The 19,836-nt window shown below is 35.5% G+C and overlaps 1 protein-coding gene across 1 annotated transcript in view; it reads right to left on the bottom strand.

Annotated features, from left to right (window-relative positions):
* WDR70 (WD repeat domain 70) overlaps positions 1 to 19,836 on the bottom strand; it is a 133,558-nt gene that overhangs the window by 63,981 nt on the left and 49,741 nt on the right. Inside the window, exons 7-8 of the mRNA XM_005426087.1 lie at positions 18,915 to 19,068; positions 17,535 to 17,611 (exon numbers count right to left, since the gene is read on the bottom strand). Of these exons, the coding sequence (XP_005426144.1) occupies positions 17,535 to 17,611; positions 18,915 to 19,068 (231 nt within the window). The remainder of the gene's footprint in view (positions 1 to 17,534; positions 17,612 to 18,914; positions 19,069 to 19,836) is intronic.

Below are 19,836 nucleotides of genomic sequence, written 5' to 3'. Positions count from 1 at the left end.
CACATAAAAGCTTATGACCTACTTATAAAGACCAGGATAAACTGCAGCACATAAGGTAAATGTAAATTTAAGTATTTGTATTTAGATTTTCCGGAATATCCACCAAAGTCTAAGACACTTCCTTCATCCTCACAGGAATTCAGAAAGGATAAAAGCATCTCTTCAAGAAAAGAAATGACAATTCTTAGCCTCAGAACTCCAGAGAGTCAAGATACAGTCACAATTCTGTCTGATTAACCACATGGGACATTTTTTCATATATCATCATTATGGTCCGTTCATATCATAATACTTACACCACCGAGGAAGCCCCTGTGTTCTCTTCTTACTTTTGTGTGAAGTTAAAAGTTTAAAGCAGTAGATTAGTAGATAAAATAGTATTAAATTTTATGACTTTCAAGGATAAACACTAAGGGACTCCCTTATTAATTATATTCTCCATTTGTGGGAAAATGGTGGGGATTTTGCAGAGTTTAAAATGTGTAGGATTAAAAATAGGAAAGGCAGAACATAAATAACTAAGAAAATGCTTCTAACAATCTGATTTTTCTTTCAAATAAAAAAAAAACTAGCAGAGAAGTGACTTATTTCATAGCTTAATTTGATAAAAATATCAACTAGCTCTAGAGTTAGAAGTTGCTTCCAGTCCTCTAGTCTTCTGTTTGCTTGAAGCCCTGAAATTTCTGACTGTTCAGAAATTCACCTTTTAGTTCACTGCACAACCTGCACAACTTGATCTGAGCGAGCTTCGCACTAAGCAGGGAATTGAAACAGATGACCTCCAGATGTCCTCTTCAACCTAAATTATTCTGTGACTACAGACAACTCAGAAGGGTACTCTACCATGCATTTAGAACATATAAATATTCCTGGCAGGGACACACACTTCTTAAGATCTAGAATCCTATGAACCACGAGAAATCTGCTCAAAAGCTAGTAAGAACAGAATTAAGTCCAAAATCAAAACAAAGACATATAAATGTCACCAGCATCTCCAACTTTAGGAGCTACTGGGAGACAGAAAAATCTGAGACTGACAGAAACTGGAAAATCTGCAGAAGCTCCAGCTCCAAATTATGTCCACTGTCCTAAATGTTGTAAAGACATGAGTTGTGTCCGCTTTCTAACTGCATGCATGAACAGTTAAAAGTACTCACTGACATACACAGCAATCAAATTCTAACTTGCAGCTGAGAGCACTCCTACAGAGATAAATCAAGTAGCAGGAAAATTCTCTAATAATTTTTTTGTTTGTTTTTCCTCAGCTAGAATTCATGGATGCTTCCTCAATAATTCAGCTATTCTTTAAGTGAGTGACTAGAAATGTCCTAGGTAAGAAGAAAGAAGAAGCCTTTCTTCTTACCTAGGGCATCAGCAAAATTTTTAATTCTTACTTTCTTAGAATCATAGACCAGAATCACATAATATCTCAGAACAGATGAGACCCATCAGGATCATTGTTCCTTGCAGATCTACACAAAACTATGCAACTAAGAGTCTCATTTAAATGCTCCTTGAATACTGCCAGGCTTGATGGTGGGAGCAATTCCCTGGGGAATCTCTCACAGGGACCAACCACATTCTCAGTGAAGAACCTATTCCTAATCTCCAGGCTGAACTTCCACTGATGCAGCTTCATTCCATTTCCTCATGTCCTGCCACTGGTGACCAGAGAGATGAGATCAGCACTTTCCATCTGCTGTCTCCCAAGAGGAAGATAAACATTCCTCTATCCCAGGCTGAACAAGCTCAGCGACTTCAGCAGTTCCTCCTAAGTCTTGCCCTCAAGACCTTTCTCCATCTTGGTCCCACTTCTTCTGATACACTGTAACAATTCCATGTCCTTATCTCCTTATCCTGCAGCACCGAAAACTGTCTCCAGGACTCAAGGTGAAGCCCCACCAGTGCAGAACAATAATTTAGCATATTTTGGTCCCAAATTTCCTCTGCATTGTTGGAAGTTTGCCATTTGATTTAAATTTTTAATTCTTAAGATGATCTACCTGAAGCTGCATGTATCCTTTAAAAAGGAAGCTATGCCATAAAAATGTCAGTTGAAAAAGCCCTCAGATGTAAGCTCTTACCACCGACTGCGTATCTTATTGCAGCAGCTAACATTTGAATCAAGAACAACTTCAGAAAAAATATTAATGTAAACGCACATAGTTTATAAAGACAAAAATAGCTTTACTAACCCTTTTGTAAACATACAGCTTTCAGCAAGGGCCAGTACAGCCATTATTCAAACTCTTCTTAACCAGGCCTGCTCATTTGCTGTACTCTCTTAATCAGCTCTGCACTGTGTATGTATCTATAAACAGATAAGTTAGTCTAGGAGAAGCCATCCTCATGGATCTGTAATGGACTTCACACCTTTAGACACGTCAAGACAAAATCAAACTACTATGCCAGTGCAGTGCAAATTACTACACACCTGTGAGATAACCACACTTTTTTGATGGAGGCACTCTTGTATTACAAACAAGTCTCCAGAGAAAATTTTTCTAAAGACTTAAAAATATGACTTATCAGGAGATTTTAATAAGTGACAGGACTTTAACCCACAATGATCCCTCTTCCTGTAGAATACCATGGCTCTGTATCAAAGGATGTGAATTCTGCTGTTCCAGAGACAGAAGAAAGAAAAAAACCCACCAGAACTTAATTGATACATATAATTCCTAAGCCCCACTGTTTCAAACAGCTGAATTGCTATGGCTGACATAATAAGTAAGACATCAACTTTGAAAGGATAAATAAGGTGGATATAAAAATTGCCCTAAGTAATTTGATTTTCACAAATGCCAATTCTGCTTTATTTTTACCTCATACAACTCTTGAGAACAAGTTTTTAGATAATCTGCATGGCATTTCAATATCAGTATTTAAGTAGTAAAAGATTATATAAAATACTGGTTAAACCAGATTTGCATGGAAGCAAAAAATATTTTATTTACATGGGTGAACAGTGAGATAAAGACTTAAAACCTCTAACTGACAAAATATTTAAAAATCACTTTAATAAAATTACTTTATTTTGGGACCAGGTACCATACTATTAGTTCCGAACACTTGGTGTTCACTTGTGTGCATGCACACAGATATCAAGTTTCTCTTAAACTGTAACCTTTTGTTAATTCATGCACCTCTAGCTTTCCCCTTGTCTGAATTTTATGAAAGTTGCACTAGTCACATACATTTGATATTTAGTTCTAAGCAGTATTATCGGTAACAGTCTGGGAGTGCCTTATTTAAGTTAATTTCTAATTCACAAATTACAAGTCATTACCATAAATAAAGCGTGTTAGGCTCACTACTTTAAGGTCTAGCTACATTATGGCACCAAAAGTACATGGAATACATTTAAATTATATTCCATTTAATGAAATGTTTCAAAAAAAAAAAAAAAAAAAAGGATGACTCTTCCAAATCCCTAACACCTTCAGAAACTTTGCAGTATTTTCTATTTTTGCAACACCTTACACTCTTGAAACTGGTAGACTTCGTGAGTACGTCAGCTTTCACTTAAGTATTATGCAAGTTCCAACTAGAGGCTCAGAAACAAGAAAAGCAAGTAACCAACTTGTTAAATATTTTATTTATTTGCATTTTGAATAAATGGATTTTATTACATATTTACATGAAGATCTACTTGGCATTGTTCAGTAAGTTACCATCTGTTTGTTTCATTGCTAAATCGTTCATTCGAATGTAACCTGATGAAGAGGTTCTCCAAATCAAGCCACTGTCTTTCTAGAAAAGCAGATAAGGAATGTTCACAATATTCGTTCCACCAAACATGCCATAAGGGTGCTAGCCTTCAGAAAGTTTTAAACAAAAAAAAAAAAGGAGCTTGCAAGTTGAACAGCTAATTTAAAACTACATTGATTTTTCCTCAAAATATCCAAATCTGTGAAACTAAATTATAATGCTATAATTTTTCATGTACAGCACCTAACAGTCTATTAATGTCATCTAGATCCTTCTATATGGGTGTTTGGCTCAAACCCAAGCCATTCTTGAGTCACTGTGAGACTTGTTACTCAATGGCCAACATGCATGTAAAATGTAAGAGACATCCTTCATTTACTTGAAAAAGTTTTTAGAGCAAACAAATCATGGCTATGGACTCTGGTCCTCTGAGGCTGTCTCACTGTGTGAAAGAACTGGAAACATATATTCCACTTAAATAGCAATTTTGATTTAGTGGTCCAAGAAGACAACTATATTGTGTATTTTTCACAGGCACAACACTCACTCAGTTTTCTTGAAAGACTAACAGAAAACTTTCAAATGAAAAGCAGTTCATGCTGTGAGTAAACAGATGCTGGAATGACATATCACTTATAGATAAGTAAACTAAAAAATTATTCCAAAAAACCAGAATTTTATGTTTGGATGAACCAAAGTAGGTTTTTTTCTAAAAGAGTTTTAAAGCTAAGCTTTATCTCAAACCAAATCTGCTTTAAGTTAAATTATTTGCTAGATTTTTTAAATAAACATGCTGATAGAATAATTAATTTTTAAAGCCTAAGTGTATACCACCAAAAAAGGGAAGACATCTTTTTTCATCTCTGAGACTTTTCAGTACCTGCTATTCTGCTATCCATTTAATTCACCGTGAATTACACAACAGAAGAAAGCTACACATGACTGTAAGTAAATTATTTATTTTGAAAGGAGGAATGTATATGGTCTAGTAAGTTTATGATGACAAAAGAAGATCTGCATCTTATCTCACCAAAAGTTCATCCTCAGGAGACTGAAATGTTTTCCAGCATGTTCTAAATCATACAGACACAAGTGAATGTGGATCTTAATTGTAGAGATTAGCTGACCAGAAGTTTCCACTACCATTAATGAGCTAAACTGAAGAATATCAGAATATGTTTTCTGTCCCAGCAAACTGAAGATTTCACAAATCACATGCCTGGAAAGACTTCAAGGAGAAGAAACATTTACAAAACAAAACTAATCCCTCCCAAGAGAAATGCATTTAATATAAAGCTTTATTAAAAAGTATCTGAATGACAATATTAGCTTTAAAAATGACATTATTGCCACAAAACAACTGCAAAATTATAATGAGGAATTGGTTGATAAAACTGTGAAAGCAGACTGATTTTGGAGAAAAAAAACCACTCAACTAAAACAGGAATGAAGTCTTGCAACTAATGTGCTATGGTAACAATAACTGGGTACATATCCTACCTGCAGCTCCACATGGACAGTTCTGCAATCCTCAGAAGGACTATATATGGACTTCTTCCTATCCTCAAAAACTGAGTACCTTTAACAGACACTAAAAGCTCAATACCAAGCCTTTATCTTTAAAAAGCTAAGTCATATGAACAGCTTGATTACAGTTTTTAACACGGAGAATCTCCAGCCTATTCCAATCTCAGATTGATTAAATGGTGCTTTTTGTGTTCACTGGTTTGTCTGATGATTGAAAGAGAAATTTCATCCACAATTTCTGTGTGCAAGCTACAAATTGTAAAGAATTTACTGCATTTCTTCCTTAATAATCATTCCACATAATCAGTGTTAATAATCAGTCACATAATACATCTGTTTATAAAGAAACACTTTCTTTCTCCTAGACATATCTTGCTAGCTTTCAATTACTGGGTCAACCTACATCTTTAACAATTTAAAGACTTTGCAAATGTTGGACATTTTATCTCTGTTTAAATTTTTTTTTGCTATTGCCAAGTCTCTTAATATCCTATTCATTAAACTGAAATGTATTCAGCTTCCTGAATATTCTTGAATTAGCTGAATTTGAATTTCCTTTTCAATGTCTTCTAGCATTCTTTTTAGACTACTGTCATTGTAACTAGACACAGAACTCAATGGCTACTGCTGAAATATAACACTAACAACATCTCCCTTACCAATGCCATTAGTAGAAGTTCATTCTCTGTGTACGCATGCATTTTTACAGGATGTGTATCTGCTTTTCTGCAGCCTCATACAAAGAGTTTATACATAATTAACCCTACATAACTTTATTCTCTGTGCATGATTTCCCATGCTGTTGTTTTCTAACACTAACCAGCTCACTAACCAATCTGCTGTCAGTCATTGGCTAATACTTAGTGTTCAGATTTTACTAGAAGTATTCACACTTTCTCTGATAAAATCTGCTTTAATTAAAACAATTTCTAGAAATTTAGAAGTTTTGAGGCAATAGTTCAGTCTTGTGAAATTGCATTAGAAACATGTTGTTTTGATTACTTCAGATTATCAGTTTTAAGATCTCTTCCTATTAGCTAGCCCAGTTGATAGATGACAAATGTCTCATATGTATTTACAAGATTAATCCTTTAAAAGGCAGAAACAAAACTTATTGGAATTAACAGAAAAAATTTCAAAATATTTTGGAATGTAGTTTACTGCTAATAAGTTACTAATGGATACTATAAAAAAATTATAAAAGGTTTTATTAAATAAACAAGAGAAACTTCTTTCACAAAAACCCATACATAATTTCCATGGTATTCCATCTCACTTGCGAAATGGGATTTATTTGCCTTGAACAGAATTTTCTGAACTGGAAACTTTTTCAGGCTTCATCATCTTCCAGTGAAATCATGCACCTTTGAAACCAGTATGAGCAGAAAAATGTAACCACAGGCTGTTCCAATTCGTTCCATGAAAAATGAAAACCACCCAACATACATCTCTAAAAAAGCAACTTAGCAGTGGGATTTTAACTAAAACATATATTTATATAACATGAGGACCCTGATAAGAGAATCAACTTAAAATTACATTACTCAAACAATAAAATTACCTGCAATTCTAAACGTCAAAAATCACAAAGCAAATATTTGCACAGAGTTTTGATCTATAGGATATTAAGTATCATTAGTCATTACTGTGTAGCTATAATACAGAATCAGATTTGAACATTAATCATTGCAATTTAATTTTATTTTCTTAGATATAATGCATATTTTATCTTTGTAAGGAAATGTGCCAAAATAAATCCTTGTCTACTCTACTTCACTTCCTTATTATCAAACTAAAACATTTTAGTTTAGTTTACTAAGTCTATTGTACTTCCCATTAGTGCTAGAATAATCAAAGAATTCTGGTCATTTGAATAAGATGCATATCTCATGAGAAAATAGTCCTTTACACTGAGTTAGTTATAGTTTAAAATTATCAGTGAATACATGAGAAGAAAGGTTCCATCTTCATAAAATAAAAGATGTAATACATTTCTTATGGGAGAAGACAGGAGAGGAAACTGCCAGTGAAAGATACTTGTGGAAAAAAGTCACCACAATGGAAGTATTTGCCCAACAACCTGTATATGACCCTAAACCATGGGAAATTTCCTATCAAATTCCCTCTTCTTCCCTATCTAAGTTGAGCTGATAGAAATACTAAAACTTCCAGTATCCCATCATTTCTATTCTTCCAGAGTTACCCTCACAGAGCAGCTAACAGAATTGCACAAAAGTATTCTCTTTCCTCAATCAAGGTGAGCCAGGACCAGAGAAGATGTAAGAGAAAAAAGCTTTTCCAGTCTGACTGAAAGGGGTTAGGAAACAAGTCTCAGGGAAGCTTATCCATATGACCCAAGCAGAGCACAATACAGGTGACAAGTGAACTACCGTGTGTTCTGGGATAAAAGAAGCAAATATGCACACTAAAACTTCTGCCTTCTCATCTAAGCTAAGAATGCTGCAATTGCCTAGCAAAAGCTTTTGAAAAGACTGTCCCTTCTTGCTCTACTCACTGCACCGTTCTAATATGAGCAAACCCTTCAGGAAGTACTGAGCTACTCTGAATACTTAAATTCTGTGCTTGCCAGATAAATCTTCCAATTTTTTAAATGTTTACTTTCTTATGACACACAAAAATACTTTCAAGTTTCTTGCTATAGTAAAAAACTTTACCTTGGTAAAACTAAAAATAAATCAGTTGAGAGAACTGTATTCCTCTATGCTCTATATTAATTCTGAAAATTTTCCTAAACTGTAATATTGTACTAGGAATAAAAGTATCTCATAAAAATCTTGAAGAAACATTTTCAAACTTAATGATTTCCCTTTCAATACGGAATATGGCACATAAGTGAATGTATATGTGTATACACACCTACAAACATATGTGCTTGAAACAATTTGGCAACAGTTATTTCTTTTTCTAAGATGAAAGTCCAAGTTATACTATACCTCTGGCAAATTCAATAATTTCAAGTTATACTATACCTCTGGCAAATTCAATAATTTCATCATAATGTTATTTGCATGCCCTACCCTATAAAGTAGTATGATGCAACTAGATATAATTCAGGGTGATCTTTTTGGTGAGTAGGTACTTTGGACCCCAAAGCAGGTCCTACTCTCTATAACATGCAGGTTGTTTTAAGAAATAAATCTAGAAAGTGGAAGCAAAGCCTAAGACAGCAAATAAACATTTTTAAATGATCCCCCAAATGAAGGTAAAGCATCACTAATTATTTTCAAGTATTCTTTTTCCAATTAGCCTTCAAAATCTGTGAAGACAGATGCAGTGTTGAAGCTTAGGTTGCAACAAAAGTTTATACAAATATCTTGGTAGTAGCCCTGGCATTGCTATCTTACTGCTCTCAGCAGTTTTCAAAGCTGCAGATGGATCAGTGTTAACTGTATTTATTACATATAAAATGTTTCAAGCATTGAAGGTGTTAGGACTATTAAGACTTATTCAAAGCTTGCTTTAATGTTGTACTTTGGGGCGTTTAAACAAAACAAGGACAGTCTATGTAACAAGCTTTCACTCCTTCAAATACATTATTCAGAAAAAAATCTATGAATTCTGCAATTAAGCAAGACAAAATAACTACACTTACACTAAACCACACAAGTCCAAATTCAGCTCTCACCTATGTTTTCATATGCACTGTACTCCTGATATGTGAAAGCATTAAAGAAAAGTAGAAGTATAGCCTAAGTTCTCAAGTTGTCAACAATGCTGTTCCAAGCTGTAGCAGCAAATATTTTCAGAGTTCAACAAACTCCAGGGTTGTACTCACTTTCAGTGAAATCAGCTTAGGCTGAGCTGCTGTCAACCTGGAGTAAGCAGACAGTATGTAACCTGAAGCTTAGAGTCTATAAAATCTAAGGAGAAATGCCATATAATCCTATCTTCACAGCCAGTGGAGCTGTCCTTCACAGTGCACAGTCAAGCAGGCTGGAGATACCAGATCTTGTGCACTCCTGAGAACATACTAAGTATGTGGTCTATAACAGGTGACCTGGCTCTTAAGCTTATGGGGCACAGACTTCAATTAAAGAAAAACAGAATCATCTGGGCTGAAGCTCAAGACAAGCTGAACAACATCATGGGATTAACTGATTGTTCCATGGCAGTGAAATTAACTGCTGGCCATTTTCAGCAGTGCTATTCCAGACCTGCTCAAATCTCTTTTCTGTCAAATTACCAGGTTCAATGCAGTTCTGAGCCTAATAAAAAGCTAGAAAACAGTTGTCATGACAGAGAAGTCATTCACTGATAGCTCCCACCTAAAGAGACTGAAACAAGGCAGTTAATAGGAGAAGATGAGACAGCAGGCATTCTAGATGCAAACCTAGTTAACAGGGTGGAAATAGTTAACATATGAAGACTGAAAGGTAAGCTGAGATAAAAGTCATCACGAAACAGCAGTGTTCACTAGGACACAGCAAATTTTGCAGAAGTCCCTAGCAGTGTCTAGGACATAACAGCCATCCTAAAGAAAAATCATCTGAACAGCAATGGTTGCAAACAGCAGATACATGCTATGCAAACTACTCATCCTTCATTAACTGTATTTTGCTGCTAGAAATTACAAAAAAAGACACAGATAATATTTACTAAGCAACAATATATGGTTAATACAAAAGTTGAAAACCATATTCCATAGAGCAGAGGAACTTCATATTTGAAGCATGCATTTGACAAAAGACTAAGAATTCAATTGTGCTTTAAATGCAAAATTCTATTTCTGAAGATTTGAAGCTACTTCACTGAAATTTGAGATAGATCTGCACTGAAGTTGTCTGTAAATAACTTATCACAGGGGTCAATTTGTGATGGCAGTAAATATTCTCTAGGATACCTTTTAGAGAGTAGGAACACTAACTTTACTAGAGGATGAGAGAGGAAAGACTTGTGAGAGGAATGCTCTACAGTAAACCAGCTGTTAATCAACCATAACCCAAGCTGCAATGACAGATCATAAAGTTCACAACTGCTAAATTTCAAGTTTGGCTGCGATTCTGCTTCTAAAAGGAAAAAATATATGAGAGTAGGGACACAGAACACCTGTTGCTGGAACATTTAACATCACTGACCTCTCTTGCTTATTCTTACAGCACTACCTATCACATTTGCGATAAGAAAACATCCAAATAACAAAAACAACATTATCCATTTCCTCTTCCTTCTTTGTTATTACATAGACATCAACTGATATTTTGAAATAATATAAACAAAGAGTTAGTTATGTCTTAAAACACAGGGCATTTTTAACAGTCACTCTGCTCAGGTGTATTTCCAGAGAATAAAAAACTTTTAAAAGACTTCCTAAATTCCAAAACTTTTTTTCACTTTTAGGCAATGTATTAATGTTGGAATTCCTGTTGCTATCACCCTTAATGCTGTTCTGTACATTTATCCAACGTATTGCTGCTAAAGTGAAAGATCCTTGCCTTAAGATGAAAGATCCTTATCTTCCAAATAAGCCAAATAATGTGGCAAAGGATCTACAAGAAATACAAAGACGGTGTTGATCACACACTGTATCTGAACCTTATCTAGAATGGCAAGGAGTACATGCAATGGAAAGGGACTGATCTTTCAGGAACAGTTGTGGCATATTTAAAGTTCTAGGCAACATATAGCCCTAAATGAAAAAAGATAGCTTGTGCAAGAAGATGGCTCAAGTTAATATCAATACTGATGAAAGCTTTGTGTATATACTTTTAAAACAGTGAAAGGTTGATTATAAATTAATTAATTAATTGATTAGTCTCAAACTCATTAAAATTGAAATTATCTGTAATGCAAACTTGAGAATTACTGCAGTTTCATGGAGAAGATAATTGCTTTTCTATCTTTGTCTTTTCTTTTAATATAATTTTGTTCTAATCACATGAAATATTGGGAAGCTGAAGCACTGAGAATATCAAAATTCCCACATATGAGAATCTATGCACAGCATTTATTCTAGTTTAAAAAATGCACTCAAATAAACACCTACTTTAGCTAAATCTCTAACCTAGTGTTATTCATTCATATACTTATAGTTAATCACCAGATTACTGACAGAACTGACAATTTTCTTACCTCCTTCAGCAATTACAAGCCAATAAATGCTTAACAACCTGTAAAACCCCCCAAAATTATTATTCATCTGTAATCTCAGAGTAATGAAAATATTTGTTTAAAATAAGACCAAAAGAAAACCAAACCTGGCCATAACATGAAAAAAAAAAGAGTATAGTATTACATGTTTCCATAAGCCATCATCTGGAATGTTTTCAAGGAAAATAAAATTAAGTGAGCTTACTGAGATGTGTATGTATCCACTAACAACTACATAAGTGGGCAGGAACTTGTACAAGAGGAATTTTCAGACTTATGCCATAACTGCTGTGTCTAGGCTGTGACTCATTTCAGTGTGCAAGCTGACCAGCTTCTGTTTCTCTCACAGAGGAGTCTGATGGAACTGTGTCATTTTCTTGTGTAGTTTTTCCTACGTTCAATATTGTGCCCTTCAACAGTGATACAAAACTCACTGAGACTCCCTGCTGGTAACTCGTGAATCCGCAGTCTGAAGTAATAAATTTACAAAAAAGCCTAATAACTGCACATTAGATATATATTATCATCAAAACCTACTTCTAGGATTTTTTTAAAATGTATAGCATATTTGAATGCCATGCATAAGTCACCCAGGTATAAGAAACAGATCACTTCTCAAAATATTTCCCTTACAATAGCAATTTTAAGAGCCTTCATTTGAATTACTTTTTAGTTCAGACTACTACTACACTCTTAGTCATGTGAAATCAAGAGACTGTCACATACATATAAAGACTATCCCTAAGTGAGTATTTGTGCTATAGCACAACATCAAAAGAAACACGGATTTAAAATATTTGAAAAGCATTTACTTAAAATATATTTAAAATGTGTTATTATCATTTGACACAAGACCACTTGCAAATTTTGCTTTTTAACTTCTTTATGCATTATGAAAACTTCTGTTTCAACATGCCACCCAGAAAATGCCATTTTCTTTCCTTACTTTATTTTTAAACTGCATGCAGGTGGCAACCATTCAACTAAAGACAGACAGTGTAAATGCTACAGGAATTAGATAAAATACAGTCTACAACTTACAAATATTCATTTAGTTTATGAATGACTGTTTTCTCTAGAGGAGGTATAAATGCTATCTAGAGGCATACAATACAGAATTAGGGTTTAACAGTACATTAAGATCCCTCACGTGCTCTCCGGTGTCCTCCTTCAGCCTCAAACCCTGCCATTCAGTGTGCCCAAGGAGCATGACACACATGCTTCAACCATTTTTTTTATCACCTTCCAAACTCCTGGAGTATTACTGAAAACCCTTGCAAGAAAAATCTTTTCTTGCAAGCATCTTCAAAAAAAAATTATGGTTCCGGCAACCAGGTTTGGAGCACACAGAACCTCTCCACATAGAAATACTCATCATGTGAGTAGAGAAGTATCTGTTTAAGAGACAGCTACCACTGTGCTTTACTGTTCTATGTGATGTCCAACACAGATTAAAACCAGCAAAAAGAGAAGATCTTCAGCTTTCCTTCACAGCTGTTAAGAGCATCCCTGGTATCATATTCCCACATCCATAGAGCATGACCCTCTAAAGGATCCATTTTTGGTGCTTTGTGTCAGGTGTATACTCCTCCACACATGCCAGTCGTGGCAGTTCCTCTTCTCAATGTGTGGATTAAATCACAACGTGTAGATACACACATAGTATCAACATTGCCTGTTAAAAGTTTCAGAGCAGCCACTGTACTTAAGGTAATTTATTCTTACACCAATGTCTAGTAAAAATCTTAGAACAAAACTCATAGTAATCTATGGCAGAATTTCCAGAGCTTGTCTTCACTTTATCAAGATCAGCAGTGCACTCAGAATAAAAGACAAAGAGTAGATGTTTGCACCTTTTCCTCTGATATGCAATATCCTAAAGCTTTTAATTTCTCCCCTTATGGGTATAGATGGTCTTAAATTATGTGAGAGTATAATTTGTCAAGTTCTATGAACGTCAAAGCACATTTAATGTATCATGTCAGGAATGTCAAAACTGGGTACAGGCAGGTCTCCTGCCTTGTAAAAAGATTTTTGTTTGTTAGTTTGCTTTGGTGTTGGGTTTTTTTGTTTTGGTTTGGTTTTGGTTTTTGGTTTTTTAGGGTTTTTTTGTTTAAAACTATAAACATTCGTACCAAAAATCTCTGTGTACCAGAGCCATGTAAAGCTAGACTGGGTTTTGTCTCACCACTTGCTTGAGAGAAGACCTTAACAAACAGTTAACTTACTCACACGAACACCACACAACTCCAGATATAAAACCATTGCAAAAGTACTGTACCTTGAGAATCTACACACTACATTATCAACAGTAATGCAGCAGGAAATTACATCTTAATTATTTACTGTCGCTGAATAACATAAAGATATAAGAAACATCTGGCTACATCTGATCACAGGTTCATTTAGCCCTGCATTCAGAATCTGGTCATTACAGCTAATTCCCTTCATTTCACCTTACTATCATATAGAAGGCATTATAATGTCTATTGCATTTCCTATCTGTTTGTAAGTGCTTCTAAACATGTATTTTTCTCATCCCTTTTTAAACTTGCCTCCATGTTCTCCAGTGACAACACATTATTACAGAATAAATCCGAGCAGCATCCAATTTTTTTTTTCTTTTATTAGTTCTAAACTTTATTATATCTCCTTTCAAGGAATACTTCTTAGGTTTCAAAGAGGTATTCAAAAACAACAGTTCCACATTCAGCTCACCTATCATCTTGGACATTTCACAAACTTTGATCACATACTCCCCTACTCAAACCTCTCTTCCCTAGAATAAAGACTGCCAGTCTTTTGGTCTGACCTGAGAAGCCCACAGTCTTCAAAATTCAAGTTTTCTTATAATTATATTGTTTTCTTTGCATGCAACATAAACCAAGTTTTATGCTGGTTTTCAACAGTCTCAACAGTTTCATCTTTTAACTAAGTGCAAATCTATTGGCTTGAACAAAAAAGCCAGCTTTACAAATTGATGAAATACTGTTCTTTAACACCTAAGGGTCAAGTATAAATACTGGAATAAATGTTAAAAAATTAGACTGACAGATATATACAGTTATAACATTTAATGACATCCATAACTCATTCTACGCAAAATGTCAAATAAACAGTATTAAATGAAAAAAAAATCTGGTTTCTAAAATGCTTGGTACAAATTGCATTTACTTAAAATTCAGAAAACCTGTTTCCTTTAAGCATAAACCAATAAAAGTTTAAATTATATCTTGCTGACACAGACCATTTCTTTCTTTAGATTTAAACTCTCTGCCTTGACACGTAAGTACTCTAATGTTACTCTCCTACACAAAATATTCTCTGAGAATACCATATTAAAGCAATCTTACAGAAGTTATTTTTCCTCATTCAAAAATTACCACCAAAAAGAAGTCAGAAACTCACATGATACTGGTTAAAATAGCTGGTATAATTCCAGCAACTGCTGTCAATTAGAATCATTAAAGTTGGAAAAGATGCTGAAGATCACTGAGTTCAACCATTAACCTAAAACTGCCAGATTCTCCACAAATACATATACCTAATCACTTCCAGGAATGGCAATTTCACCCCTTCCCCTGGGCAGCCTATTCCAATGCCTGACCACCCTTTCAGAGAAGAATTTTTTCCTAATTTCCAGTCTAAACCTACCTTGGTGCAACTTGAGGCCCATTTCCTCTTGCCCTGTCTCTTGCTACCTAGGAGAAGAGAGAGACCAGCACCTGGCCACACCCTCCTTTCAGGGAGCTGTACAGAGTGTTAAAGTCCCCTCTCCTCAGTCTCTTCTTCTCCAGACTTAACCCCAGTTCTCTCAGCTGCTCCTCATCAGACTTGTGCTCCAAATTTAATAATGGAACCTATATTTTCAAAGGTGTGCTACTCACTTACTCAACTCACCTTCACACAACATCATTAATGAAAAAAACATTACGGCTTTTATTTATCTCTTTGAATTAAATATGTTTTCGAAGTTGACTAAATAGTGCCATGATCAGATGACCTTCCCTACTCAGCCTTTTAAGCTCTGTAGGCTTGCTGTGGGTGGGTCAGCAATGCCCACGCAGCCCCGAGGCCAAAGCCCATCCCAGAGCACCGAGCAGGGCACAGCCAAAGCCCAGCCCAGAGCTCCGAGCAGGGCACGGCCAAAGCCCAGCCCAGAGCACCGAGCAGGGCACAGCCAAAGCCCATCCCAGAGCACCGAGCAGGGCACAGCCAAAGCCCATCCCAGAGCACCGAGCAGGGCACAGCCGGCCCAGGGAGGGGATGGGCCCGCTGGGCTGAGCCTCGGGGCGGCCTCGCCTGGGGCCTGCTGGGCCCTGCAGGTGGAGGAGGATGGGAAGGTCCTTCAGTGCTTCCTGAGGAGGGAAACAGAGCTGGAACCTCCTGTGAGGAGCAGCTGAAGTCTTTGGGCTTGTCCACTTTGGAGAAAAGGAGGCTGAGGTGTGCCCTCACTGCTCTCTACAGCTTCATGAGGAGAAGGGCACAGGGAGGTGCTGAGCTCTTCTCCCTGGCATCTAGGGGCAGGATGCATGGGAATGGTTCAGAGCTGTGCCAGGGGAAGTTCAGAAAGGACATTAGAAGGCTTTTCTTTACTGATAAGGTGGTTCCAGACCAACACAGGCTTCCTGGAGATACGGTTGATGGGTGATTTTCCTTAACAGGCTTTAACTTCTGGACAGCCCTGAACTGGTCAGACAGTTGGATGATCATTCTAGGTCCCTTCCAACTGGAACTATTCTTTTCAATTCTCATTCACAGCCCCAATCTCAAGATGAATTACTGATTAAACTCAAGAGATTTTAGTTTCTGTTACTACTAAATTTCACAGACAGAACAGTGTGTTCAAGCCCTGTGGGGCAAATTAAGCAATACAAATTGTTTATTTTCACAGGACACATCCAAATCCTTGAAAGATCTGTCACTAGCATGAAGCACAATGGAATTAGTTTAAAATACTTTTCTTGTAATTTCAGCCATGTAGTGTCTGTGAAAATGCAATTATGCAGCGATTTATAGTAGTGTTTATCTGGTTTTCTCTTACTTGTCCAGACCATTTTAATTCACAGCAATTCAAGTATCAGGAATGTACCGAGTGCATTTTTGGTATATTAGTTAGGAGACTTGATTAGATGGGAAAAAGTAGACAATCTTCATCATTTATAGTATCTTAATTTGTTTTTCATGATCTACAAATTACTCAACCTAATAAAGAAACCCTACTAATGTCTAACTGCATTCAAAATATCAACAAACTGTCTAAAGTACTGACTCTAGCATTTAATAATAACTCCTATTATGGAAGTAGTACCTCTCTGCCTAAAATCTGGAACAATATACACAATACACACAGTTTGCTCAAGTGTATTTTTAAAACTTAATTTCCCCATAAAGCACAATGTAGTATTCAGGCTTTTCTCCTTCTGACACAGTCTTATCAGAAACTATGAATTTTCCCCTTAAAATAATATTTTCATGTACCCATGTAAGGCAGTCCCTTTTAGGGGAAAAAAAAAGATGTTTAAAGAAATTGATAATTGAAGTCTTCTTTTTACAGTTGACTACTCTGCAGATACATTAGTGGGGAAAATCAATCATTCATGAACCTGCTACTGACAGCTGCAGTAACTTAATTAATGCAGATGTCACATGAAATTTTGCCATTTGATTCTAACCACCTGACATTTTGCCATTTGCCATTGGATTCTAACCACAAAGATCACGACTGAAGCCACAAAATAATTTCTAACAGTTTCTTTGACAGTTGTCAAACAACATCCATCAGTATTCAGTTACACCTACAGTTAAACTTGTAACTTCAAATTGAAATCCTCAGTCTTCCTAGTGAATTCAGTTACATTGAGTTACTCCACAGGAATTATTCTACTCCAAAGGAATACCAGATAAAGTAAAATTTTGTCCAAGAATTTTTGTAAAAACGATTAACCAACAACTTTAATTAAATATTATTAAAAATTATTTTAAGTTACAGAACTAAAGTAATACAAACAAAATAATTTATTATCTAGAGGCAAAACAAATACAATATTTCCTTCCAGATCTCACTATGTTAAGTAGTTACTAAAGATTAAAAATAATTATATTTAAAGTAAATTAAGGCACAGTGAAACACAAGAGCTCAACAAGCCTCCCAAAAAACAGTGTGAAAGATAGACCTCAATACTTACCCATCATTAGAACACGTCAAAAATTCTTCCTTTATCTTTGGATGCCAACAGCCTGAATTGAGCATGGCTGTGTGACCCTAAAGAAATAAACACAGAGGTCTTAAAGGGACCTGTAAGCTGTCTTACAAGGTTTTACAACTTTTACTCCATATCCTTCAGATGGAATCATATGAAAGCTGAGGCACAAATTTGGACCCTTCTGACTGACATCAGGATGATTTAATAGATTGTAGGTACTCTATCCATTTCATCCTTGCTTGTTTTCATCTCTGAATTAGAAAAGCCCTTACACTCTTCTACTATTTTTTTTCCTTTCAGAAACAAGCACAGAATCACATTTCTTTTTTCTCTTGGGAGAATGGAATTGGAATGCAGAGTAAGGATGAAACAACAGGCATCACTACAGTGTCACACAAAGTTTTTCAAGAGACAGAAGAGTAACAGAATTAATAGTAACAACAATACTGACACAATACGCCAGTGTCAATCTATGCTAGCCAAAGATCCTGTTGGAGAAAACTGAGGAAACAGAATTTTAGAATCAAGAGGGGTTTAATCTCAGATGAGTTTTTCATAAAATACTGAAGTTGCAAATTAACTAGTCGGTTGTTTTACTTTAAGACAAAACAACAGAAGGTGAGTGTTTCATGCAAAGTAAGCAATTGCCATTATGATGACTATGAATATAACTACATTACTGGATATATATTGTCCAGTTGGCTTTATTTCTTTGAAGTACAGGCACATGCTCACTGCCAACATTCAAAGAGAAATTTGGAAACTACTCTTGCAATGCTGCAATGACTTCAGTTTGTTTTAGGCACAAATAAGGAGAGAAATACTGAAAAGTTAACGAGGCAATATAACAAGTATTTTAGCATTTTGACTGTTGGACTACAGTATACTGGAATTCTAGACATTTACAACAGAAAGAAAATTTAAATTATTTTTAAGCAAACTAGAACTAAAGCAGATGTTATTTGATGGTTTTATATATGTATCACCAGCCAAAAGAAATAGTAATCTGACAAGAACAGCTTTAGGCAAAACAGCATTAAGCCTAGTTATTTGGCAATATACTTTACAAGAAATAAGTAAATCAATTTTATCATCAGTCTGAGCTTTAGATTTTATCATTACTTTTCAGGCTGAAGCTATTTAAAAAACCAACCTGAATTTAAATAATCTAGGTATATAGAAGCATTGTATCAAAGTTTGTGAAAATACAAGTGCAAAGTGGTCAAAACATAGCCAACTGTTGTTGAAGCACTTCAGAACTATGAATGAGCCTTCTTCATTTGCATTTTTAACTACCATTAAAAACAGACACATTTTTGCTTATTAGTCTTACACTCACAGCACTCCAGCCCCTGAACTTACCTTTGTGTTTGTCATATCCACAATGTACTGGTCTCCCTTTATGCACTCCATTACCGGGAAGCCGTCTCTGTCAAGAACTTTTGCCTGAGAATTACCAGAGACAACGAGAATGACATCTCCTGTGCTGCTATACTGTAAAGACTTGATTTGGTGACTACAAAGAAAGAAGAAAGAAAAAAAAAAACAGGAGAAATAAACCATTTCAGTTAATGTTCCTGTAAACTTACACTAAAACAGAAGTGTCAGTTGTGAGAAACCATATTGCAGAAACAGATCTATATATTCTCCTATATCAGAGAGGCAGGAGGCAGAAAGTCTTTTACTAATGGAATAGCTTTTTATTCCACTGTCGTGTGTGTTTCTTTCAAACACACATAGCTTATCAAACACGTAAATTGTCATTTCTGGCAAACATATTTCTTTAAGAATGCTATTGTAACTCCAGTGGAAAAATAGTATGTGTCAGATTTAACTACCTAGAGACAAAAATTCTTTTTCATCTTTCCAAAAGTAGATTGTGGAATTACAGTTATCTGTAAATTACTATAACGGGATGTTGTAGTCATACATAAAACTTCATTGTACCTCACATACCAGGATATTAGTCATAGGTTAGCCTTCTTGCATCTTTTTTTATGGTCAGGGCTTTAATTTCATCAAACTTTACGATAAAGTTAAATAATACCATCAGGCCTGGAAACATGACAATAGATAACCATCTGTCTAGTTCACTATGTCTTAGGTGACTGTCCATTTGTTTTAACAGAGTTCTCACATACATGTTCCATTGATTGAGAAAACCTGCAGCAGAAACCATGGAATAATAATACCGAGATAACAAAGATGAACTGAAAGTGCAAAGCTGACTGATGAATGAAAAGCCCAATTCCAGCTTCAGCATATTCTCTCAGCATCTTGAATT

Source organism: Geospiza fortis, unplaced genomic scaffold, assembly GCF_000277835.1.
Source record: "Geospiza fortis unplaced genomic scaffold, GeoFor_1.0 scaffold163, whole genome shotgun sequence".
Classification (NCBI taxonomy): domain Eukaryota; kingdom Metazoa; phylum Chordata; class Aves; order Passeriformes; family Thraupidae; genus Geospiza; species Geospiza fortis.
The sequence above is the reverse complement of the archived record's forward strand: the minus strand, read 5'-3'. Positions and strand labels throughout refer to the sequence as shown.